This window comes from Cupressus sempervirens, chromosome 3, assembly GCF_028749045.1.
Source record: "Cupressus sempervirens isolate cs-2001-9-10 chromosome 3, ASM2874904v1, whole genome shotgun sequence".
Classification (NCBI taxonomy): domain Eukaryota; kingdom Viridiplantae; phylum Streptophyta; class Pinopsida; order Cupressales; family Cupressaceae; genus Cupressus; species Cupressus sempervirens.
In genome coordinates, this window is record NC_143120.1 from 1,091,095,452 (window position 1) to 1,091,120,667 (window position 25,216).

At 32.8% G+C, this 25,216-nt stretch overlaps 1 protein-coding gene across 1 annotated transcript in view; it reads right to left on the bottom strand.

Moving 5' to 3' along the window:
* Positions 1–1,707: 1,707 nt before the first annotated feature.
* LOC149570576 (uncharacterized) overlaps positions 1,708–25,216 on the bottom strand; it is a 29,287-nt gene continuing 5,778 nt past the window's right edge. Inside the window, exon 3 of the mRNA XM_089823158.1 lies at positions 1,708–2,151. Within this exon, the coding sequence (XP_089679284.1) occupies positions 2,037–2,151 (115 nt within the window). The 3' untranslated portion in view covers positions 1,708–2,036. The remainder of the gene's footprint in view (positions 2,152–25,216) is intronic.

The following is a 25,216-nucleotide window of genomic DNA, read 5'->3' on the forward strand; positions in this document are numbered from 1 at the left end:
ATGATCGAACAGCAGTATCATCTACAGAAATCAAAATGTAATAACACTTACTGTCATTGTGGTATGAAGGAAAAATGAAACTCCTTGTGCATGGTTAATGGATATTAATGTGTTTTGCAGACTTTGAACTCTACCATATCTAAATGTTTATAAAACATGAGCATTTAAATCTATATTTATATCTATACAATTGGTACTATCGTACACCTACAGTAATCAGCCATATTAGGAAAAGGAAGTGCAAGGAGGTGGAACAGTGAGTCCTTACTAGGTGCACTACCTCATGAGAATGGTTAAGGACCGCATGAGGCCAAGGGTAACAGAGATTCGGCTCTCGGGCCTAGGGTCATGCTACATGCAACCTATTGCAATCTTCCCTCCGAGTCTATATGAATTAGTTATTAAGGTAACTAAGGGATCATTAGAGGAGAGAAGAATGGTATGATGAAGGGGAATGGTGTACAAGCTCCACAAGGTACATCACCTCATGAGTATGGTCAAGACTGCATGAAGCCAAGGGGAACAGTGTTTCCCCTCTTGGCCTAGGACTCTGGATAATTAGGAAACCTCATCATGTCCTTCCTATCTCAACCCTCATTATGGTTAAGCCCGTGAGTATTGTGTGCTATGTGTGTGTTTCTCTCTTAACCCTAAAAATGGATGTACTGCATGTATTATGATTATATTATCATCCAATTTGGTTGCAGGTTCCAAGTCTTACAGTATAATTATGTTATATTATCTCGTCTTATTCTTAGGGTGGGGTTATATCTCTAACTGTATTGTATCTGTTATCGCATTCAGATTTTGTAACTTCAGGACAGATTACAAGGCAATCCAGGATTTGAAGGATCCTTATTGTGGTGTGAGAATTCCGTGCATTTAAAAGTTTAGGACAGAATGTGAGACTGTAAACTAAATCACAGTCTTCACACTTCCAGCAGGAAATGATACATCTATAATATTTTCCCAGAAAATGGACTTCTCAAGATTGGTTCATATGGGCATCTTTTACTCATAGTCAAGGTGGCAAGCATCATGTTACTAATGACATTCTTCATCTGGAGAAAATTTCAAATCAAAATTACTGGACATTTTCGGCCTTTTAATGGGCATGACCAGATTCTGAAAATTTTAAATATTCAAACAATTTCCAATGTAACATGAAATGGACATGTAATATAACACACACAGGCATTGCAAGTGTTGAGACTTCTTTATGAACTTCAACCAAATATGTGCTGATTATGCATGTTTGTAGATTGACATTTATTTGCTAGAAGGTCCTCTCCTTGCTTCACAGAAAAATCACCAGTTCCAGAAAAAATGGCATAAAGAGCCTCCTTGAAGACTAGGGACTGTCAATTAATCCAAGTAAACTGTCAAAATGTACAGAAGCTACGATGTATCATTTTCAATTTCTCATTCCACTGCACAAAGCTAATTTAATGGAGTTTGTTTAAGCAGAATTAAAAATGGAACACTGAACAATTGATGTGAGGATTCTCATCAGAAGCTGATCATGCCTGGATGGCATGCAAGCATGGGCTGCCAATGTTTGTCTCCAACTTGTTTAGATCTCTTTCCAGTGCAAAATACTTTTCAATTAACACATTACATGTAGGTGTCATTGGAAAGAGTTATAAAATGTTCTCTTCTATAAGAGTAAAGCTTTTTATATCTTCAAGCTCAGCTCTGTATTCAGCATACTAGAATATAGCGTTTATGAAATTACTTTTTCACAGTAAAAGAATTCAAAATCAATACACAAGACAAAAGGTATTAAATAGAGGTAAGAATATTCTTCATCCTAGCTCATGTACAAGGAAGCTCTAGAAAACATTGGAATTAGAATATCTTTTAAAAATAGAAACTGGTGTACATTGCCAGGAAATTTACTCATGCTTTGAGTACATATTGCAATGAAATTGGAATACTTATTTAAACCACATCTTGTTGACAGGAAAACAAGAATCCACATCCACCGCAATGGTGTCCAGCCGCTGACCTGACTGTTGACTATATATAGAAATGTTCTACTTTGACTCCCATTCTTTTAATTTACGGCTCCCTTTAGGTTTCTCTATTGGCATGTTCATCCCAGCCATTTTTGTATTGTACTTGGCTCTAAGAGGATCATTATAAGTCCATCTGCACAAATCAAAAGAGATGTTAACAATCATCAAAGAGCAGTGCTTGTTATTTTAATAAAGGAATACAAATAAAGCCCAAACAATGTGATGAGATTACTTTTTATTGAAGTACTATAAATTACAAATAACCAAATACCAATTTCAACATGCTATCCATCACATGTTCTATAACAGAATTTAATAGTTCAGACAATGCAAACAACCATTCAACATTCTTCACAGTAGGCAATAGATACTTAAGGGTTATTCCAATCTGTGGTATCTTCTGCAACAAGATGTGTCCATTTAGTCCTCCCACTTCTAAAAAATTCAGTTTGGAACATTTCATTAGAGGTTAGTAAATAAATAAATGTTTGTAGGGAATGGTGATTATAGTATGTTAGAATAATTAGTTACTGAGCTTTTCAAGGCAATCCCAAATCACTAATATCAATCATATATGGCATAATATTTAAGTATTTCCTTTTACAACAATAGTGTAGTTTTTCAATTGGGTGGTGTCTTTGCCTTGTAGTTTTACTTTTTGTCTCTTTATCCCTGCAAGGCTCAAAGTGATTCCTTTCATAATATGTAGTCACTTTTAACTTTATTTGCAATGCTACACACCACATGGAAGATAGAAAATGTTTCAATGGGCTGATTATGTGCTTGTCATACTTAAATGCAAACTTTGATGTTATAATAATGCCATAATCATATACTTTTTACTTTTCTTACTGAAAGCTATGGTGTTGGACATTGAAACTGTGAACAATTTTTGGTATATACGGCCTTCAAGAGCTTTAGGGTGTCTGTAATTTCTTGGCAGTCTCCTAGAATAGTTACTTGGAAACTTTGCCTTCAAGTACTCTGAGGTGTCTAAAGTTATGAATTCTTTCTAGCAATTATACTCAACCTACTATTCTTAATTGACAGTCTATAGAGGCCTGTGCCACTGCACAATCTATACACAATCCAAAAGAGGATAGACATAATAACTAGAAAACTCTCAATAAGACTGCTGATCACACCCATTCCATCTCCAACCATATGTCAGAATTTCATGTGATCAAAACCTATTAAAAAAAAATTACACCTGTATTAACCCACAGATTGGCATTCTCTTTCATTGAACTTTTTCTGAATGTTGGGCACTTTTTGGAAAAATTCAGAATTTTCTCAGGGTTGAAAGGAAATGCGTGCAAAGAACAATGGTTGGAATAATCAAGTGAAAGGTGGGTCAGATGGTTGAGGATGGCCTCTTCTAAATTGATGTCACTGTGGTTTTTATGAGCATCTTTCAAGTAAGTGATTGGATAAGCTAAGAATTATTCATTAAAATAGGTTTCTTAGAGTTGGAGGAAATGTGTGCAAAGCACAATGGTAGGAATGATCAAGTGAGGTGGCCAGGTTGTAAAAGGTTACCTCTGCTGAGTTAATGCCGTGGTGGTTCCTATTTTGAGCATCTTATGATTGTTTAGATAAATTATGAAGTGTGCAAAACAACTAGAACAATTCCTTCAAATATATTTTACTGTCATATTTCATTCCTCCTGACAGTGATCCAGAAAAACACTAGGTGTCATTTCTTTCAATGATTTCTTTAAACATGTTTCATGTTATTTTTCTTCTTTCCAGAATAGGTAATTGGAAGATGTTATAAGCAAAATGCTTCATGGCAGTAATGAAAATGCATGAACAAACATTATCTCTGACTTTTTGGATTAGATGCCCCATTTGAGGGGTATCTATTTTACCCAATACTTGCACCTTCTCCTATTTGCTGGCCTGTTTTTTTTTCGTTTGGAGATTTTGCCTAGCAGTGCTTTAAAGTTTTAAACTGAGTAATCATCATTGCCACTTTTTGTGCTTAGATTTATACCATGGTCTATTGCACCTTACAAGGTTACATTAAGAATATAATATTTTTTTCAATTAGTAGGCAAAAAGCATATATCAGTTATGATTATTGACCTTCGATTCTCTAAGCCATCTGTTCATTTCTTTGAAAGCACATAATTTCCGAACTGCTTATCATTTAAAAATTGACGAAACATCATGATGATAAGCTATGTTTTTCATTCTAAATCCCTTTAAAGATTTTACTATCTCCTTGTTGTTATTGGACCCTTATGCTCATATTTGGAATGACAGATATTTATCCATTTTTGTGTATTTTCCTGTTTAATCAGTAGGTGTGTAAATTATCTTGCATTGTAGGTGTATTGTGTATTTTCCTGTTTAATAAGTAGGTGTGTAAATTATCTTGCATTGTAGGTGTGTGGCTTTTAAGTCTTTTTTCCTATACTTTCAATTTTAGGCAAGCAAAGAGGTGGATTCTCAACTTGTTTTCTTATCCTTGTATTATACTTTATGGCCACATCGGACAATACCTCAGCCTTTAACACCAAGTAGTTTGTTGGATTCAATATGTTGATCAATATCTGAACCAATCTCTACTGCTTGTATTTATATGGATATTTCTGCAAGCACACTAACTGAAAGTGGTCCAGACATGGAAGAAAATGACAGAATGTCTGTGCTCTTTGATACATGTGATATTGGAAGACATTCAGATGCTCGTAGTGGCATTTCAGAAGATGACGTTCTGACTTGCTCATTGAAGAAGAGGTGAGGTGAAAATGTATTTTTAATGTTTTTATGTTCTCTAAACTCAGTGTAGTCCTAGTTAGGGGGTATAAATTAAATTACATATTTTACAGATAAGCATCCTTAAAAAATAGTTAAATAGTGCCATTCTTACTACTGACGCCACTAAATTCATGTGCGGTTGCAGTGAGAAAAGAGAGATAATTCACAGAGGTTTATTTTTTACCATATTGTTTCCAACTGACTGATTTGGAAAGATGTGGCCATCATCGAGTACTTTCTTTAGTGAGAAAGGATTCACACGAATGCATATTTTAGAGCATATATACTCTATTTAACAGGTATTTATAGTCGTGTGTTTATTTTTTCTGCAAAATAAGATCCAATATATTTATTGAAATAGTGTATGACAATGACAAATCTCCTTATCAGTCATTTTAGAACATGAAAGATCCAATATGTTTACATCCTTCATTTTTAACTCCCTGCACTGAATATTTGAGGTTCATTCAGTTTGGCTAATTCAGAACTTGACCTTTGCAGTATTCTACCCATTTTCAACACGTAATCACATCACACAGGGATATGAATCTGGGGCTGCATCATGAAAGCTCAAGTCCTTTTAACTCTTTACCCATCCTCTTTGACTGGTAGATTTCTTTATTTAATAAACATAATAATGTAATATATCCTAAGTACTAAATGGCAAAAGCAAATCAAAGGAGTAATACCGATTTCGATTTTTAAGGTCTCATATGTTTGTGAGTGAAGAGAGGTAGACACAGGATTGACTGCTATGAGACAAATAAAATTCTACTTCTGACAGGAAAACATGCCTCCTGATGAAATAACTTGTTTACATATTGTGATTCTTGAGATTTTTCTTCACTCAGCTGAAAGATATTGAATTGTGATTGGACTAGAAGGATCCTTGATGTATTGGTGGTTTTGTAGGATGCTCTGCATCACTTAATTATGCCCTTTTGCATGCCCTTCATAATGATTTATCTTTCCTATGCTTGTATCTTTGTATGACCCCTCTCTATTTGTTTTTATGGGTTTTAATAATATCCTAAGGGTGGTTACAAAATCCCATGCTTTCATAATATAATATAATTCATTTTTCTGTTTTTTTTATCACATTTTTATTTCACGAGAAAATGACACATAATATGGGATACATTTCTTAGCCATTGGATTATAAATCTCCAAAGACTTAAATATAATTTTGGGTTCAATGGATATAGATTTCCATGAGTGCATTAAATTTTATTCATATCCTCCAATCATGATATACAATGAGACCATATTTCTTAGAGACATCTTATAAAATAATATACATGACTTGTGCATGCTTTCAAATTTTAATGACACAAAATTGTGAAGAAATATGATGTGCATTGTACATAGTTGAAGACATCTTTGGAATCTATTGCATTTAAAACATCTGTGGATGCATAGTTCCTACTATCCCAAAATCTGTGGTTGAATAGTTCCTACTATCCCAAAAAATGCATCTTCTTAAGATTTAAGAACACAAATCTTACTCGTTCTCATAAAGAGATGCATATGTTCAATTATAGAGGAAAACAAATTATCTATTACATTTTTAGGAATCATGATACACATTTATTAATCATTATTAAATATTCTTTTAAAAACTAACACTTGCACCTAGAAGAAGTTGAAGGGATATCCGGATAAGAAATCTAAAATATTTAGCTGTATTGCCTTTTTCTAAATTTTATTTTATTTATTTCCCTTATCTTAATTTGAGATCGATCAGACTCTGTCTTAATAGATTTGAATGGGAATATTCTACATTAGACGCATAATCATATTCCTGTTCTAATTCTATTTCGAACTGCATGTACAGAAGAGATTTCTTTCATCTTTCTACAATAACATCAGTCAACTACAGGCAAGTCACTATCAGCATCAGCTACATAAGATCATTCATTTTCTCGATCTTGGTACTTTTCCATTTGTTGGGTACGTATTATTACCAAATGAAAATTGTAGACAAGATGGGTGACCTCCCAGGAAGTCCCGGTGTTTCAACTCTGTGAGCATCACCTAGATCCAATGAGTGCTAAATGTTCCATTTTATTCTCATGAGAGATGGATTCATGGGTGAATCACTACTCATGATACATGGGTCAATGAGTTTGACTCAAAAACTACACGATTAAATCCTGATAGCAATATCACAATTTGACTTACTGTGGAAAAATTTCTCCTACTTATCACAATATCTTTAGTCTTTGTTTAAAATTTGTGAAAATTGATGGCATGGAATGACAGATTGCAAGACAAAATTGTCAACAGAAGCTATTATATGTCTTAATGGAGTAGTCTTCAAAGTTTTCTGTTACGGATCATTGCCAATGCTTCAAGTTCAAAAGATTTTTAAGAACATTATGCTGCATCATTTTTACAATGCGTATGGGACTGATTTGATTTATGATATCTTCTATAGCATATACAACACAAACAGCCTATCGGCAAATCGTTGCGAATACAAAAACGCACAATTGCTAGTTTTACAATGTGCAAAAAGAATTTGGCTATAAAGACAAGCCTACAAATAATAAAATCTTTTGATTTTTTTTTTTTATTATCTATTAACATTTGCACCAAAAGGAGGTGCAATAATTAGGCCGATAGTAATACATACTCTATGATATGTTGTAAAAGAAATAGAAGAAAAGTGATATCTGAACAAAACACTGAGGCATGAATCCACCACATTCCAAGCCTCACAAATAGGTTCCTAGCTTTAAATTTAAAAATAAACTATTTCCAAATGTAAAATTAAATTATAATGCAAATTATTTATAAAAAATTATAAATTTCCAAGAGGTCTTTGGCTCTTATTCACATCAATGTGGACATTGCTTCACATCAACCACTTTGTAGTTAAATTTAATGGCTTCTAGAGGAAGAATACTCGCTAGGGCTTTCAGAATAGTTCTTTTCACAAATCTCAGTTCATGAAACTTGTGCAACAAAAAAAATCTAATCATCGATATTTTATCTCTATGCTAATTATATAAAACCATCAAATTGTTGAACCTAATTACTTAGCATCAATAGGGATGTTCAAGTTATTAGATTCGCAGGCTGCCAAAAGACAGGGCACTCTGCACAATGTCACCTAGCCACAAGTCAACACGTACACAGTGAACAAAAGCCAACATGTAAACTTGAAATCACTCACCCACATTTTCTGTCTAATATTTCAATATAGAAAAAGAAAAGAATTCCAGAAAAATACGACAACCAATAGAAAAAAAAGAAATCAAAAACTTAAAATTCAATTAAATAATAGTTTAAGGAGATGTGGTGCAAAACAATTTAATGTTGGAAGTACCAAAAAAATTTAGCCTCCTGCCTTGACAGAAACTAAAAACGATCTAACATCAGATTCTTTATGCTTCATAGAGTCGAATTTAAGAATTTAAATATCTATTGCACAAGTATAGATTGCATAATTTTAATTATATTTAAGAAATTTTACATATTGTGAAATATATTTCTTATTGATGTGCTTCACTATCTATAGTCTAGGTCAATTAAGTAGAGAAGCCATAAAAGCGAACGAAATCCTACTAAAGAGATTAGAATGTGATTCTAGAAAGAGCAAAATGTGGAGGAAATCTTATTGAGTGATTAAGATTATAAAATGTAATTTGAGAAGGTAAAACGGGGAGGAAATTCTATTGAGTGATTAAGAAACAAATGCTTTTGGGAATGAGAAGGAAGTTGGATGGACTATAAATTTAGATCTGTACTTTTTACTAAACAACCCTCTTACATGTCTGTTTATATGTGTCTTCTCAAGGATCAAGGTATTTCTCAGTGGCTAATATTCGCAAATTGGCTAATTTTAGAATTTTTTGGCTAGTAATTTGGCTAATAGTTTAAGATTTGATACAACCTAAATCACCATAGTTTTATAAAATTTAGTTCTAGAATATTTAAAATCGCTCAATAATTTATTTTATAACAAAACTTAAACTCAAATATTCACCACAATATTCATTACATGATTAGATTTGAGTCACCTAAATATAATATATTATTGGAGAAAATATATTTAACTGACCAATAATTATCATAATTATTAGTTACTTTAGGGATATATCACCAATATTTAGTTTTCACTATTGATTTAAAGTATATGTAACGATCCTCATAATATTTCACGAGGTAAAAAAAAATAGAATTTTAATTTGTAATATTCAATGGTAATTAATGAACTTTCTATTATTATTGAGATTTGTCAATATTTTATACAAAAAAATTATAATTCGAAAAGAGTCGCCAATATTAATTATATTTAGAATAAAAAATTGAGAGATTCGCCAATAGAAAAAAAATTTTGTCAAAATAATGAAAGATTCGCCAATATTTTATGTCTTTTTTGGAGGCGGCTTTCTCAAAGTTTACCTAGTCAAGGATATAATAATCATGGTGTTAGTCTCGATTATGTAAAAGCATTGATAGTATACAATTCTTCTTATTGAAGTGAAAGCGTGTAAAAGAGCTATAGTTCATATAGAATCGTATACAATATTCATTCAGTCATTTTACACTAAAAAAAATTTAGGGAGAGTTTATGTGATTTTTCTTGTGCTAATTGTCCAATTTTTTATAACTATATATACAAATAATTTTTAAATATATTTTATTTTAAGAAAAAATTGGCATAAATTATTAATTTCATAATCTGCAAGTCGAGCATAAGATAGGATGGAAGCTAAAAAAGGTTGTCAAATTGTATGTTACAGTTGTGGATTTAATTTGTTTAACAATTTCTGAAGCCTTTTCAGCAAGTCCATTTCCTAAATATCCTGCAAACATGGCATGCAATTAAACCACAACTCTTCGAGGCATTTTGTCAAACAATTGATTGGCCTTGTTCTTACTTCCACATCTTTATATACGTCTTGCAAAGGAGCAATAACATGTGTGTGGGAAGAGATTTTTTTGGTTTGCCTGTACCAGGGGCTTTGTTTTAGGGCTTTAGTAAATACGGCTCTGCTATCAAGTTAAATATAAGGACTCTTTTTAATAATTTTCAATGCATGAAAATTGACAAATGTCCATTGGTAACACTTGAAACAAGGGATAACCATGAGAAAAATGTACAGAACAATCTTCTATACAATCAACAAAAGAATCATTGAAGAAAAAATAATATTATTGTCATGATCACCACACTTTGTTTCTTGTTGATCTTTACCGTTCTCTGTAATATTATCATCATTGCCGTGTGCCCAAAAAGATTCTCTGATTGCAATTCCATGGATTAAGCTTCAAGCTCTTTGTCATATCTACCAATGTTGATTTCCTCATTGGAATTAGCCATCATCTTCAAATTTGAAAAAATAAAAGCTGGAAAACTTAATAGGTATATAATGGTTTTTGTCAATAAGGAAAATACACAAAAACGTCTCTCTATTCATTTTAAGTGCTAGAAACAATTTTCCACCAGAAGAGACATGGTAAAATGGAATCAAATTCCCATTTCCCTGAGACACAAGTCTCTCTCATTTCCTACCAATCATTGCCCTGACTGTATTGTAGGAGAAGAATGACTTGGGGTTAACTCTGTGTCAACAACCGTAGTGAAAAGAGGATGCAAACATTATTTGATCGGAAAAAAAAAAAACAATATTCCTAATAGGCAATTTTCAGTCGCCTAACTAAAACGACCATTTTCTTTTGGGTCACTACCATTTTGGTCTTTCCAGCAGCCAACAATTTTTTGTGTGATAAATTTTTCCTTTGTACAACGTGAGAGCAAAGGATTCTGACAGTAAGCTCTTTCCAAATAGAATGGCCTATTGGCTAATTACTAACTATAACTAATAAAATATTTTTAAAAATCTTAAATTATGTTTGAAAATAGTAACTAGATGATAGTTAGCCGAAGCAATAAGTTTTTTTCAATTTTCATGTAAAAAAGGCGGGTGCAAACACAGGATACATGTTGAACATTTGTTTGCACCATTCATCAACCAAGCATCAATATTTTTTGAGCCTTTGATAAGGTATTTGTTAGGGTTTTCTATATATTCTCGTGTTCTACATAACGGCCACAATGACTGGATTTGAAGTATAAAATCTGAACTTCACAAAACCATAGGCTATAGCTTGCATAGTTGGTAGAGGGAAGCACCATTGCTTTAGCAGATGTAGCAAAATTGGTTTGGTTTGTTTTATTTTTATTAAAACAATTCTTTGTTAGGGTTTTTTTTATAATTTTCCTACAAATTCTGCTCATTTTTCTTCATTGGCATGGTTGATAGCATGGCATGATTGCATGCTTTGATGGATGTTATTAGCCTATTCGAAAGCTCCTAGATTGGCTATACATATACCAATTGCATTTTGTTCTTGAAAATAATTACGATTCACAAAAACTCGAAAGAAGATTTGTGTATTTGATTATGTCTATATGGTGGCTTTATAGGCATTTCCTTGATAAACATTATTTCCTTTTTAGTTGAGACCTTGGAACGAGGCTTCTAAATAGCTGCTTGATACCAACTAGGATGATAAAAATTAGAAATCCGAATATCAAAGGATTTTAGCATATATAATATTCTTCGCTGGAAAAATTTTAATATTTACCAACTTTATCATTTATTTTTAACCAAGGGGGTGCCTCTGCTACCCACCCAGCAACTCATTTTGGGGCGAGCGAGGCAAAACTAACCCACCTTGGGCATGTGTTGTTAATGGCTTGGATCTCTGCAAATGTAATAATATTGCCTTATAATTGATATGTTCCAAATGCAGATCCCAAACTTGAGACATGTCTCATGAAGAGACATGTCTTTATGATTAATCATTATTAGTTAATATATATTCATAATATAAATCACAATATTATGATATATATATATATATATATAATATAATATAATATACATATGTATATAAATAATCTAATATATATTTATAATATAATATATATATATATATATATATATATATATATATATATATATATATATATATATATATATATATATATATATATATATATATATATCAACATTGCATCTTAAGATTAAATCAATCCTACTGCAGCTATAATTTTAACACTCCCTCTTAGCTAGGGAGGATTTGTTATGGAACACAATATGCTCTCAAGCATATGGAGATATATCATTTCAATGTGATATTTACATATATCAACAAAAAACCATCAACTCGCACATATATTACATATGGAATTTGCTTCATTTCACTATGAGGCTAAAATACTCAACACTCCCTCTTTAACAAAGAGAGAATTAAAGCAATTTGATTACAAGATTTGAACCTCACCTTAAGTGTGGTCTAGGATAAATTTAAGTTATGGTGTCCTGCAAGATCCGGCCTGAAGAACCGTAACAACTTTCATGGTGTCTGGTAAAATCCGGCCTAGAGAACCAAGATAACACTTGCTCCAACACATTTTGGTGTTAGGAGATAGGTCAACTATTGATAAAATCATCACCTTACAATAGTTACCTTCTATTCGTTATCATAACTTCCAACACTCCAGGACAACAACTTAATGTAGTTTGTTATGATAATAGGTCCAGCTATTGATAAGATCGTCGCCTTTCAATAGCTCCACTCTAAATATATACATCAATGAAAGATCTTCACCTTTCATGACATAATCACAACAGCATCACATAGTAACTCACATGATATCCAACATGAACCAAGCCAGAGGGTGAACCCACCATAGTTGCTACTAGAGGGTGGAACAAAGGGTTTTCAACTCATACTTCTCTCTCATAGAGGAGAGCGCATTACAAAGAATTTCACTTAGAACTTCTCCTCATAGAGAAGATGTCATCCACAAAAGATTGCATCTCAAAATTTCTCCCTCTGAACAATGATCCTGGGAAATCAGGTCCTGTAGTTACTTCCTCAGGAACTCTCTTCACCCAAGGATATTTGTCAAACTCACTCTGAATCTAATATCAATCTTTTGATTTTCTAGTGATAAGTCAATACTTCCCCATAATGCACTCAAGAGTAGGCCCATTATAATCATGCAGTCACACACATGAATTTCTAGACTCCCTCTAAGTATCAATCTTCTAAGCTCCTACGTTGCCTTTGAAGAAGTGTCATACTCCCTCTTAATGTAGAAGAGTCTCACAATCTCAATCATCAAAGTTGTTTGCTTCAAAAGCCTCATTTTATCCATCTTGATCATCAAGGTCTTTGGAGCTACCATCATTAGGTTGAGTCTGTACAATATCTGGTAGCATGTGTAAAGTATCAACTTTCTTTTCCTGTAAGAACATCCTCAAACATAAAGGAAAAGACCAAGGTAAATAACCTTTATAGTATTTATAGAAATTACAAATAAGAGAGAGAGTACAATAAGCAAGTAAATATAATACTGAAGGATAATAAATACTTATCTACACATTAATGTTCTTGACACAAGTTGCTCCGATGAAGGTCCATATGCATCAATTAAGATGATGTCTCTATATAAACATTTGCCAAACAATGGGAATCAAACATTGGTTATTATTCCCCCCTATAATGTAAAATTCTCACTAATTCCATCAACATTGTTGGGTGATAGTATCTATTTAGTGAAACTTAGTTCTCATGAGCGAAAATTTTGTTCTATGCAATTCGTATCTTGAGGAATGTATTGATGTTATGCTTCCATGAATGATCCATCATTGCTCTTATTCCACATATCATCGTCTCCTTCGTGTGAAAAGTTCCCTCTATACAGTGGCTTTGATTCTATCTGATTTCCCAATTTCAAGAGGGTCCTTGTAGTTTCCTTGTAGAATATATCTCACCTTTCACTTTGATATGTAGTAGATTTTTCCTTGGTTTTAAGGAGATCGTTTATGTTTTACTCTTCAAAATACATGTTTTCTCTATTTGCTCCCTCTCTTTCAAGGTTGCCTCTTAAATAAAATTCACTCTCCCTCTTTTTTCCTACAACAACGTACTTAGAGGAAAATATCAAGGTATATAGCTCTTGGTTGTATAAATAAGAATGTCAACATGAATGCTAGTAATTTAATTCATGCACATTACAAACATGATTATAACATCTCTCCTAATTATCAATAATAGAATTAAGGTAACACAATAATTAATTTGTATATATGACTTACCCTTAGATAACATATTCTCCTATAAATTCAATATTAATAATTATATTTTATATTTCATTTCATTTATATTTCAATAAAAACATTAGTACCTCAAATTAATACTAATAACTTATATTGTTTAACATATTTATATGTAACAAAACATAATATTAAGTTATTAAATATCATTAAGATATTCTCCTTATAAATTTTCATTTATATACATATCTATATAAAAATGATGTATAAAAAAGACATAAAATAATAATACACCTCTTATACTTACCTCCCATTTTCCGTTATCACATGTCGACTACTCTAATCATGTGATTATGAGATGGCCTTTCACCTTGAAGTATTCCATCAAACATATCAATTGGATTAATTATGATTCAACATTTTGTGTGTATGTTGAACAGAGAACCGAATGTCTTTTAATGCATCTATCCTTAGCACAACACAAAGAATGTCAAAGTTTAATCACACAAACACATCCACTTTATTTTCTTTTATTTCGGCACACATCTGCAATCGTTCTACTCGATGAGATGGCATCTACATGCGCATCGTGTTAAAAAATCTGTTGCTCTGCTAAAGTTGTTGTAGGTTCCCCCCTCACATGGTAGAACTTCGAAGACTTGGCACAGTCACTAGTGATGCAGAACCCTTTGCTTGATGTTTCAAATTTACATACATCCAAAGTTCCAGCTGGAGCCATGAAAGTTGTTCCTAGATTAGAGCCCTTGATGGAAGCTCCTCCGTAGGGTTGAACCCACATGTCACGGCTTAATGGAAAGCCCAACTTAGTTGTAATAAAATAAGGCCCTCTTTCAAATGCATTATATCTATGTGAAATGCACAAAAAGACTACCAAAATATATGATGGTAGCCAACATCACCTCCATTTCACCTTTCCAATTCCATGTGTATTCCTAAAACGGTAGTGAAACCCCAATCTGCATGAACTTGCAAATCAAGGTGTTATTAGAAAGATAATTGACATCCTCCACAATAGTATTTGGCTGAATCTCAACTACTGGCCTATCATCACTCCTTGCAAACCAACCATTCACCTTTGAAGCCTGAAAAAACCTCATTCTGAGAGCTCTCCTCAATACCGGTCTTATTCACCCCAAACCTAGAATTTTCAAATTTACAGTTAGTCTTCTCTCATATGCATCCAGACCACCCGAGAGAAGTGGTGAAGGGCATTCATTTTCTAAAGGGGAGAGCAAAACCATCGTGGGCCTAGATAGTGCCTCCAATGCCCAAAAACCGGTGTATGCGCAATTATTGAAAGTTAACATTGTTTTGCATGCTCCATGTTCCTTCAAAAAACAGACTTCTCCCATTCCTAGCGCATGCTTGTCGGGTTGTAGGGAGGCAGTCCTAACAATTTTGACTTCTATCAAGCTCCACGCCACAATCATATACATTGATGTTCTAATCACCTCCCATGAAATCCACTATAGACATTTAGCCATAAAATGTTCAATCCATGTGGCTCAGGGCCCAAATTATTCGATAATTGCAGCCTTCCACAGCTCTGTAGATCCTGACATGTGCGCTTCGAAAAACTTATGTACAACTTCTCAGAGAAGCCATCTTGAAAATCATAGAACATAGCATGGAGAGGGCTTTGGAATTTATGCCCCGCACATCCTTCAGATTAGAGTGAATCGTGCTGGAAGATTATTTTGATCTTTACAACCTTAACTTCAACAAGCATGGTTGCTTGACTCCCCTCTTAATTACTCAACTCCACTACTGTACTTCTTCTCATCTCTATGTGATATGAGTTCCAAATTAAATTTATTTGGACAATGTCATTTTTTGCACTTTTGATATATCTATCTATCATTGTATATGATTACATTTGCAATTGGCTCTGATACTATGTTAATGGTTAGGATCTCTACAAACATAATAATATTGCCTTCTAATTGATATGTTCCAAATGCAAATCCCAAAACTCTTATAAATATAAGAGTAAAAGACATGTCTCATGAAGAGATGTCTTTATGATTAATCATTATTAGTTAATATATATTAATAATATAAATCACAATATTATGATATATATATATATATATATATATATATATATATATATATATATATATATATATATATATATATATATATATATATATATATATATATATATATATATATATATATAATATAATATACATATGTCTATAAATAATATAATATAGATGTATCATATATTATATATATAATATAATATACATATGTCTATAAATAATATAATATAGATTTATAATATTATATATATATATATATATATCAACATTGCATCTTAAGATTAAATCAATCCGACTGCAACTATAATTTTAACATGCGCACACGCCCGTAGCACACACACACCATTGAATATTTACCAACTTTATTGTTATCTTATCTCTTTCTTTTTTAAATACTCCAAGATTACCCCAACTGGCACATCAAGTGAGAAGTGCCTTGAAATGTAAGCATTGAAGAGCACACAACATAGTAACACGGAGATGCATCCCCCCCTCCTTTTTGCATTCCCCCCATCCCCAACAACACCACTAGATTATGCCACCTGCACCAAGGATGGGGGGACATCTCGATGTTGACTATTTGTCAATTTGACTATTTATGTTCAATGTTCGATGTTCCAATTCAATTCAATGTTCAAGTATTCACTCTTTTACATTTTTATATCTTATATTACAATAAATCTTTTCATAACTAGCATTTTAAGTACCATATGTATAGTAATATAAATCGCCCCTTGTCCCCCGCCGTCCCCAAATTAAGGCCCTTTTGTCCCCCCGTCCCAAAAACTTGTCCCCTTGTTTCGTCGTCCCCTAGGGCGGTTAACTATGGCACATAATTATATTCAGAGGGGGAGGGAGTGAATGAGTAAAATAATATCTTTTGATCTACATCATCACTTCGGTATTCATCATCACTCTCTTCTAATGAGTTGCTTTCTTTCTTTGAGTAGAAGCTCTTTTTGTGCTTGTGAAACTTCTTATGATTATGCTTAGCATGCTTCTTTCCTTTTTTCTTTGTGTATTCTTCCTCTTCATCATTACTGGAGTCATTGTTGTCTAGAGGGCAACTGGATGCATAATGTCCTACTTTTTCGCAATTGAAACACTTGAATTTTCCTTTGTACTTTCCATTACCCTTTTTTAGCTTTCTTTTGAAGTATGCCTCTACTTCATCTAATTCACTACTCGAGCTTTGCTGAAACCATTCTTTTTATACTTCCCTTTCTTGAATGCTTTGAATGCTATTTCCTTTGTAGGTTCTTTGCCTTCGATTCTCATTTCATAAGCAGTAAGAATCCAATGTAATTCATATTTTGTTAGTGTGTCTAAATCTTTCCTCTTTTCGATTATAGATACTTTAGAACCAAATCTCACTGGTAAGGATCTCAAAATCTTTTCCACCACAAGATGCTCCTCTACATCTTCACCAAGGTCCTTTGTTGAATTAACTTCATCTACTCGATCAAGCAAGGAGACTATGCTTTCATTATCCTTCATTTTAAGACTTTTGAATACCCTTCAATGGGTTTGGAGTTTGGCTTTCTTCGTATTATCAGCTCCTTCATTATTATTTTTCAACTTGTTCAATATCTCCTTAGCAGATTTACAATGCATAACTTTTGTGAACTCTGAATCGACAAGATTGCATAAATGGTGTCTTTTGCTTTGGCATTATTTTCACTTCTCCACTTTTCAATTGTATCTGTTGGTGGTGGTATTGGAGGTGTATAACCATCTAACACTGATTGCCAAACATCAAATCCAATAGCATTTGAATAGGCTTCCATTTTTATACTCCAAATGCATAATTTATCCCATCAAATGTTGGTGTCTTGTTTTGAAAACTTTCAGCCAGTTGTGCGCTTTAAATCTATCTTCAGTGGTAAGGCTTTATAGAAGGAACCCCATCTCATACCAATCAAAGAGCACGCAATTATACTGAGAGTTGGGGGGTGAATCAATGTAACTAGCAGTTGCATCCAAAAGGGGTACAATGTTTTAGTTGATGTCAAAATATATCTAGTTTTACATTATTGAATACATTCCTTATTCGTGTTATCAAGTAAGACTTTCATGTATCTTTTATTCCTTAGATGATTATGTATAGTGGTTGGGTACCAAAACACTTATCGTGTGTTGTAATTTATGTGAATGCGTCCTCTTGTTCTATGGACATTGTATAATGTGGAGTGTCAAGGGCACGGAAGATGTTTCCATAGCTCCCATTTTTCTTTTTGAAATTTATGAATCGGGTTGTAGTATCATGTAAATGCTCGGGTATTGCATTTTGATCTCATCTATTGGTCTTGTCAAACTCCTGCCTATTGAGCATTTAAAGTTCATCTAAGCCAATACTACTTGAGAGCCCCATGTATGAAAATGTTTGCCATTCATTTATCTTCATTATTTGTATTGTGCATGTATCATTCTCACTATCATCTTTTGTGCTTGCTTCCTTTTGGGTAGCACAGCGAACATGCCATACATCATATCCACCTCCACCATCTACTTCCAATTTGCAATTATTGATTCCATACTAAGTCCGATTTCAGTCTTTATGTTAGCACATTTCTCTAGTGTCAATAATGGTAGCTTACTTCTTTGATTAGTACGTAAATATTTATATCTAATATCTACTTGTGAGACATCGTATACAGTCTACTGATTATCAAGTTTTCCAAGTGTTATTTTGACATCTTCAATACAAGCAAAAAATGTTTGATACATTATATCAACCATACATCATTTGCATTTCTATGCTGTAAAAAATTATTAGTTGTATGGCATGTTAGTTCTTAGCTACAAAAATGACTTCTTTCTCTACATGATCTATATAAATATCTTCTTCCAAGCATCATTCGATTATTATGATATTAAATAGTTTTTGTTTTCTCTCTCTTCCATCTTTTTCTAATGGTCACTCTTTTTGTAATGTTTCCATAAACTCCTTATGTTCGTAGAAGGAAGGGCATGCCCATACATGCAAACGGGCCTTATGGAAACTTTCTTTTCCACTCTACAAGAATGTTTCTATTTCCTCTCTTGTTCGTTATAGAAACATTCTCTTATATCTTGTATATAGAGATCATTCATGATCTTTGTTTAATAACACATTCATTATTTTACCATAATACCGATAAGGTGTGAGACATTTGTTTCGGTGTTGAGAAACTCTTCATTTCTTGGTACTTGTCATATTTTATTTCTCGTTGTTAATTTAAGTGGTTATCTATCAGTATGCTTATCAAATGCCGGTGTTATGGTGCTTCTTCCACCTTCTCTATCTTACGGTCTTGAACATTTTGCAAATTTTGGCTCGTTAATCTAAATTCCTCTATTATTTCAAGATTATTCAAAGTGATCTTGTTGGAAAGGCCTTCTAAATTATCTTGACATGTGCTCGGCCAATTCATTGAAGAGGAGTCAATTGGTGGCGTCCCCTCTTTATGTGTTGTAGGTGGGGGGCATTTCTATCTTTGTTGCATCACTCCAAATGTCTATGATTTCTCACAATAAGCCTCTATTCTCCATAACTTAAGCCTATAATGCTAAAACTATTTTCGAATAACCTGCAAGCACCCTATTCCATTATTATTATAGATGCTTGTAAGAAATCTCCATTCTTTTAAATATAGCTTTAAAAAAAGCTCGCATTTTTTTTTGATATAATATTCGATTAGTTTTTTAAATGAATGATATTTTATTACATTTTTTTAAACAATAATAAATGATATTTTATTACATTGTATCTGTTCTTTCTTACTTGAATTCCACTTAGTCTAAATTTTATTTTTTATTTTTTATTTTTGATCAGTAAGAGGCCGAAGCCATGATTAATTATTATGCGTTATGATTAAGTTATTATTATTTATTAAGCCCTTGAGTAGATTTGAACCCAAGACCTCTTAGATAAGAGGATCACAATTTACCATTGTGTTGTAGGCTCGTCTTCCACTTAGTCTAAATTTAATCTAAATCATATTACGTTTTTTAATTAAAAATAATATATTTAATATTTGAAAGTAAAACACACACAATAGCAATTCTATTTTATTGATTAAAGGAGCTTCAATAATTATTTATTTACAAATTATGAGTGTATAAGCCTATTTACAAATTTATTCTAATTTCAATAATTATTTATTTAAAAATTATGAGTGTATAAGACTATTTACAAATTTATTCTAAAATTTTAACATGAGAAATTAAAGTTGTCAATCCAGTCATCCCTAAGTGGTGATAGTGATAACTCATTATATTTTAATTTTTCTACATCTACAATCTGAATAATAGATTAAATAGAAAATATGTATTTTTACCTTAATTTATAAATCCAATGTTCTTTATTGACCTATAAACTTTTCAAGATTTAAAATGTAAAATTTTTAATAATTAAAAATTAAATTTTCTTAAATAAATCTTTAAGAACTAAGTGGCAAACTAAACACTACTACCAAAAAAATGAAGTATTTCCACGTAGAAACAATCTTATTGAGCATTGTATTTACTATTCACAACCATCAATATTTGAAGGAAAATGCATTAATTTAAGTTTGACTAAATTAAATTTGAAAGAGCACACATTTTGGTTAAGCTTTCATGTTTAAATCCTTCCATAAACAACAACAGCATAATATTTTAATAAGATTGTTTCTATCATTTTTCTTAATTAAAATAAAATGAACACGTTTAAATTGCCAATCATTCAAATCCCTGGATGAGCCAAACTCAGTCAACTTTATCTCTCCAACTAAAATTTAATTTAGCTTGAAAGGAACATTTTTTTCCCAGAGACAAAATATTTACATATAATGTTAATATAAAGCTTGGAAAGATTTTGGAACATTTATTGTCTTCTGCGGTTCTAAGTTCAAGTTCTTCTAGGAAAATATGAATTTAATTAGTAGGTGTTCCTTCTATATAAAGTGAAATATTTGATGTTTTATTTGGCGACATGTGACCGACCATCATTTTCCACTTCCTCCGTATCAACTTTTTTAATATTGAAGAAAATATCTAATATTTTTTCACATGTAAACCGCACATCCTTATCCATATCCATCTTTAAAAAATGACAAAAAAAGAGGCGATCAAGCCCTAAAATCTACGTTGCTAGCTAAGGCACTGCTTTCATTAGATTGAATGTAGAAGGTTATGTCGTTTTTCCTGCGATATCAAAAATTGAATGACTGCCAACAACAATTAGCAGGTGACACCTCACAATATGCCATCGCAATGTTCCCACATAATTAGCCAATTGGCTAAAAATATCTTTTGCAATTTAAATCTTTGTTCCACATAATAAATTCAAATACAAAAATAAAGAATTATACACATGAACACAATGACACAATATTTACGTGGAAAGTTGGAAACCCAATACGAGAAAAACTGCAACAAAATAATTGCTTTACATAAGCTTGCTCCTTTACAATGTTTTGTAAGCACCAACCTACTAGAGGCTGCAACCTCTAGTGTTTTATGAGCACCAACCCACTAGAAGCACCAAATCTCACTGCTTGTCTTTGTGGACCCACCATTCTTAAATTGTTCTTCCACCTTGATGATGTTGCTTACTTAACTAATAATGGATTGCTTAAAATTTTAAATCACTCCTTGATTCCTTTCTTTATTTTTTTCCTTTCTTATCTTGGATATTAATGCTTTTATATTCTTTACATATATACACGTATATATCTATATCTCATTTACATCTTTATATTTATATGCTTTATATATGCTCCCAGTTTGTATGATCTTACTTGTACATGCACAATATACCTTCCTTTTATCTCATGCTCCACACAAATTTATGCCTCAATGCTTCTTTATAATATGTATATATTTATCTCTGCTTGCATACCCTTTCATCACTTTATCATTTTTATTTACAGTTCAGCTCTTACTCTTTCTTATCTTCCACACATGATTTTGCTCTTTCCTTTATATCTTTCTCATAAGTGGATGTGACTTTTCAACATGAAATAATATTTACTTTACTATATCAAATTGCACCTTTACAAACTTAAACATTAGTCAATCTCCTTAATCTTATAGAACTTTGATATTATTTTTGTTATCATAACCTGTCATACGATAGTTATTAGAACATGAGTTTTAGGTTGTCGATGCATACTCTAATATATCATTGTACAATATGACTATCGAAAAAATACCAACAATTGGGTGTCTTTATACATGCCCATGAAGACTCAAAACGTCAATCTCCTACAATAATATATGTTCACACATATCTTCATTCTTTGCATAGAGGGTATTTAGAATATTACGATCCATGGTAAGCCTTCGAACACAGATAGTCCCCAATCGCTATTGGCAAACATCATTTTAACATATCAAACCTTGTATTTCAAATTGTTACATACTATATATCGTCATTTTATATAGTGCTGCTCTTCCATGGTTTGACCTTGATTACACATCCCCAACTAGAGCTTTGAAAGAAATTATCACACTTATGTTGTAGTCACTACATGCCACGTGTGGTGCATCATAGCTCTTCAACACTCTCGTAGATATCAAGCCATCTCAATTTGTATAAGCACTATTTTTAGTATGAACTGGTTGTTGCCACCTTGTCGATATTTATATTGATTATTGCTTCCACCATTTATTTATGAGGCTGCACAAAAGTGTCAATATTGTCATCTGTGTCTTATGCATAGTTTCAGGACTCTGCAATCAGAGCAGGAATCGTCGAGTTTGAGCCAAAGTACATCAAAACGAGGCAGATTGCCTCTAGCCTCGGACTCAACAGAGTCTCAGCAAAGTCACCATGGACTCGCCAAGTCCAAGGACTCCTAACTCACAGAGTCCCGAGCTCTAGACTATGGCCAGCAATAGGACTCATAAAGTGCAAAAAAAAAGGGTCAACTGAATTGTTTGTGCTCTATATAACATCTATTTGACCTAAAGAGGTCATTCCATCCTTTACTAATGCCTGTGACAGAGAGAAAAGAATTATAGAAGAGTATTGGGGTTTTGAGAGAGAAATTAGCAAACCAATTGGCTCTCCCATATCAACTATTGATTGCTTATGCAACTTTGTAGCTTGCACTTAAGCATTGAGAGCAGCTAAAGGAAGCATTTGAAGGAGGCTTCTACAAACTTACTTGCATTTCCATTGTTTGTGCAAAAATTGAATGATCTTGTCTTTGTTTACTACGCACTTCAACTTTGTCATAGACAAATTCAGGGCATCGATACATCACCGATTATATTAGAGACTGTTGATCCACATACAGAGTGGAACATAAAGATTGCTAATCCTGTCTTCACTGATGAAGACATGGAGTGGGTTGATCATGTGTATTGGGAGGCAGAGGCAGTAGCGATGGCAGTCGAGGAGGCTAGAGTGCGAGGAGACCGAGTGCAAGACCCTGAGGCTAGGAGTGATGGATCTAATTCTGATGATGAGGATTATGTGGATGAGGATGAGGATGCCCCTGAGGTTCAGCCTCAGACACAGGGAGAGAGGATGGCTCTAAAGTCTTCCATGACTTATCTTAGGCGCATTCATAGGAGGACATAGGCTACTATGAGCCTTAGTCTTCTACACTCTAGTTGTTATTTTGATATATGTTTTGAGCTTTTGATTTCATGGATTTCATAATCCATGAATATTGTAGACATTTAACAGTGACACTATGTTTATGTTATTCAGTTTTTTTTCCTTCAAAAATTCTCTTTTATACTTCTATGATCTATGCAAAATTGTGTATGTGTGTTAAGTAGCTTCTATTTTTCTCAATTATTGTGTATTTGAATTTCATGGGTTTTTCAATTTTCCGAGTCCTTGTTGAGTCCGAGTTCAAGCCCAATTTTGACTTTCCGAGTCAAAGGTGAGTACAAGTCCCATAACGCTGGACTTATGTATGTGCGGATATTATATTTCTATTGACAACCATATAACTGCCATATATTGTCATTTATAATTCCATAGTTGCTCCTCTCCAATTTAGAAATAATCAATATTTGTGCTCGACTCCCAAAGGTAATAGCTCACAAGGTTTGCTTTGGTTTTTCCATATTTCTTAACACCACTTTGGAATGGATAAGATATAGTTTCTTCCTTTTAAATGTATCGTACAATCTCTATTCATATTAATGCCCTTAGTTCCATCATCTTCCTTGACTTTAAACTTCCATGTTGTCGGGTGACCATAATCGCTTGCTATAGTAATCTTTAATTTCTGTATACAGAGGAAAATTTGTATAGAGGCAAATCTGGTAATTGAACTTTTAAATGTTGTTTTATCTTTTATCGGACCTGGGCCTTTCGATTTTTGTCTCTTACTACCCTGCACTTCATGTTGATGTTTCAAACTGAAACATATTACACCAACACTGCTTCTATATCACTGCTACACATATCATCATTGCTACTACATATATTGTTTCCAAACTTGATAATCTGCGTTGTTTTTGCAGCCCTATATCTTCTATGGCAGTGCTAATATACCATATGCTGCATAAAAAATCGATGCGTATACCAATTTTCATATCGCTGTATAATCATGTTGTTTGATACTAATAGATGTGCTTTGGTCTCTTTAGATACATTGGAGTTTCTTTGTAAATCTGGTCAAGCATAAGTCCTTGTCAGTAATGATGAATGGAGCTGCTTTATATTGAAGTATATAGACAAGTAAATATTCCATCTTTCTCATATATATTTCAATTGTCTTCTTTTGATTAATTTTTCTCAAGGAATATAAATTCAATGTCTTAAGCAATATAAGATATGATTTCCTTTGCTTTCATCTTTGACTTGCTCTATGATATTACTCATTGCCTTATTGACATCAATGACAATTTACATCAATCTCATTGTACCTTTGACATCAATGAGAAATTTCCATCAATTCCCAAATTTTCATCACCCCCTCATCCATGGAGGACAAGCAATCAGGATTTAGTATAAAATACATGTTGTTGAACCAAGAGAGATTTGGGGAGATAATCTCTTTTTCCTTTTTAAATGCTCTGACACTATAGATGCATCAGGCGAACATCTTGGAGCTGAAATGGTATGTTATCAACTCACTCAGCTTGCATATTGAAATTTGTCAATTTACTGATTTCTATCTAGAGATAAATCAACAGGCAACAGTTTGCGAGATTATATACTCGGACATACATCATAATCTATTGTTTTGGTCTTTGGCTCATGCAAACTAAATTTAGCACAGACATCTTGTCAATGCTATGAAGCTAAATAATTATGTTAAAGTTTCAGCATATAGAGTATCCAAGACAT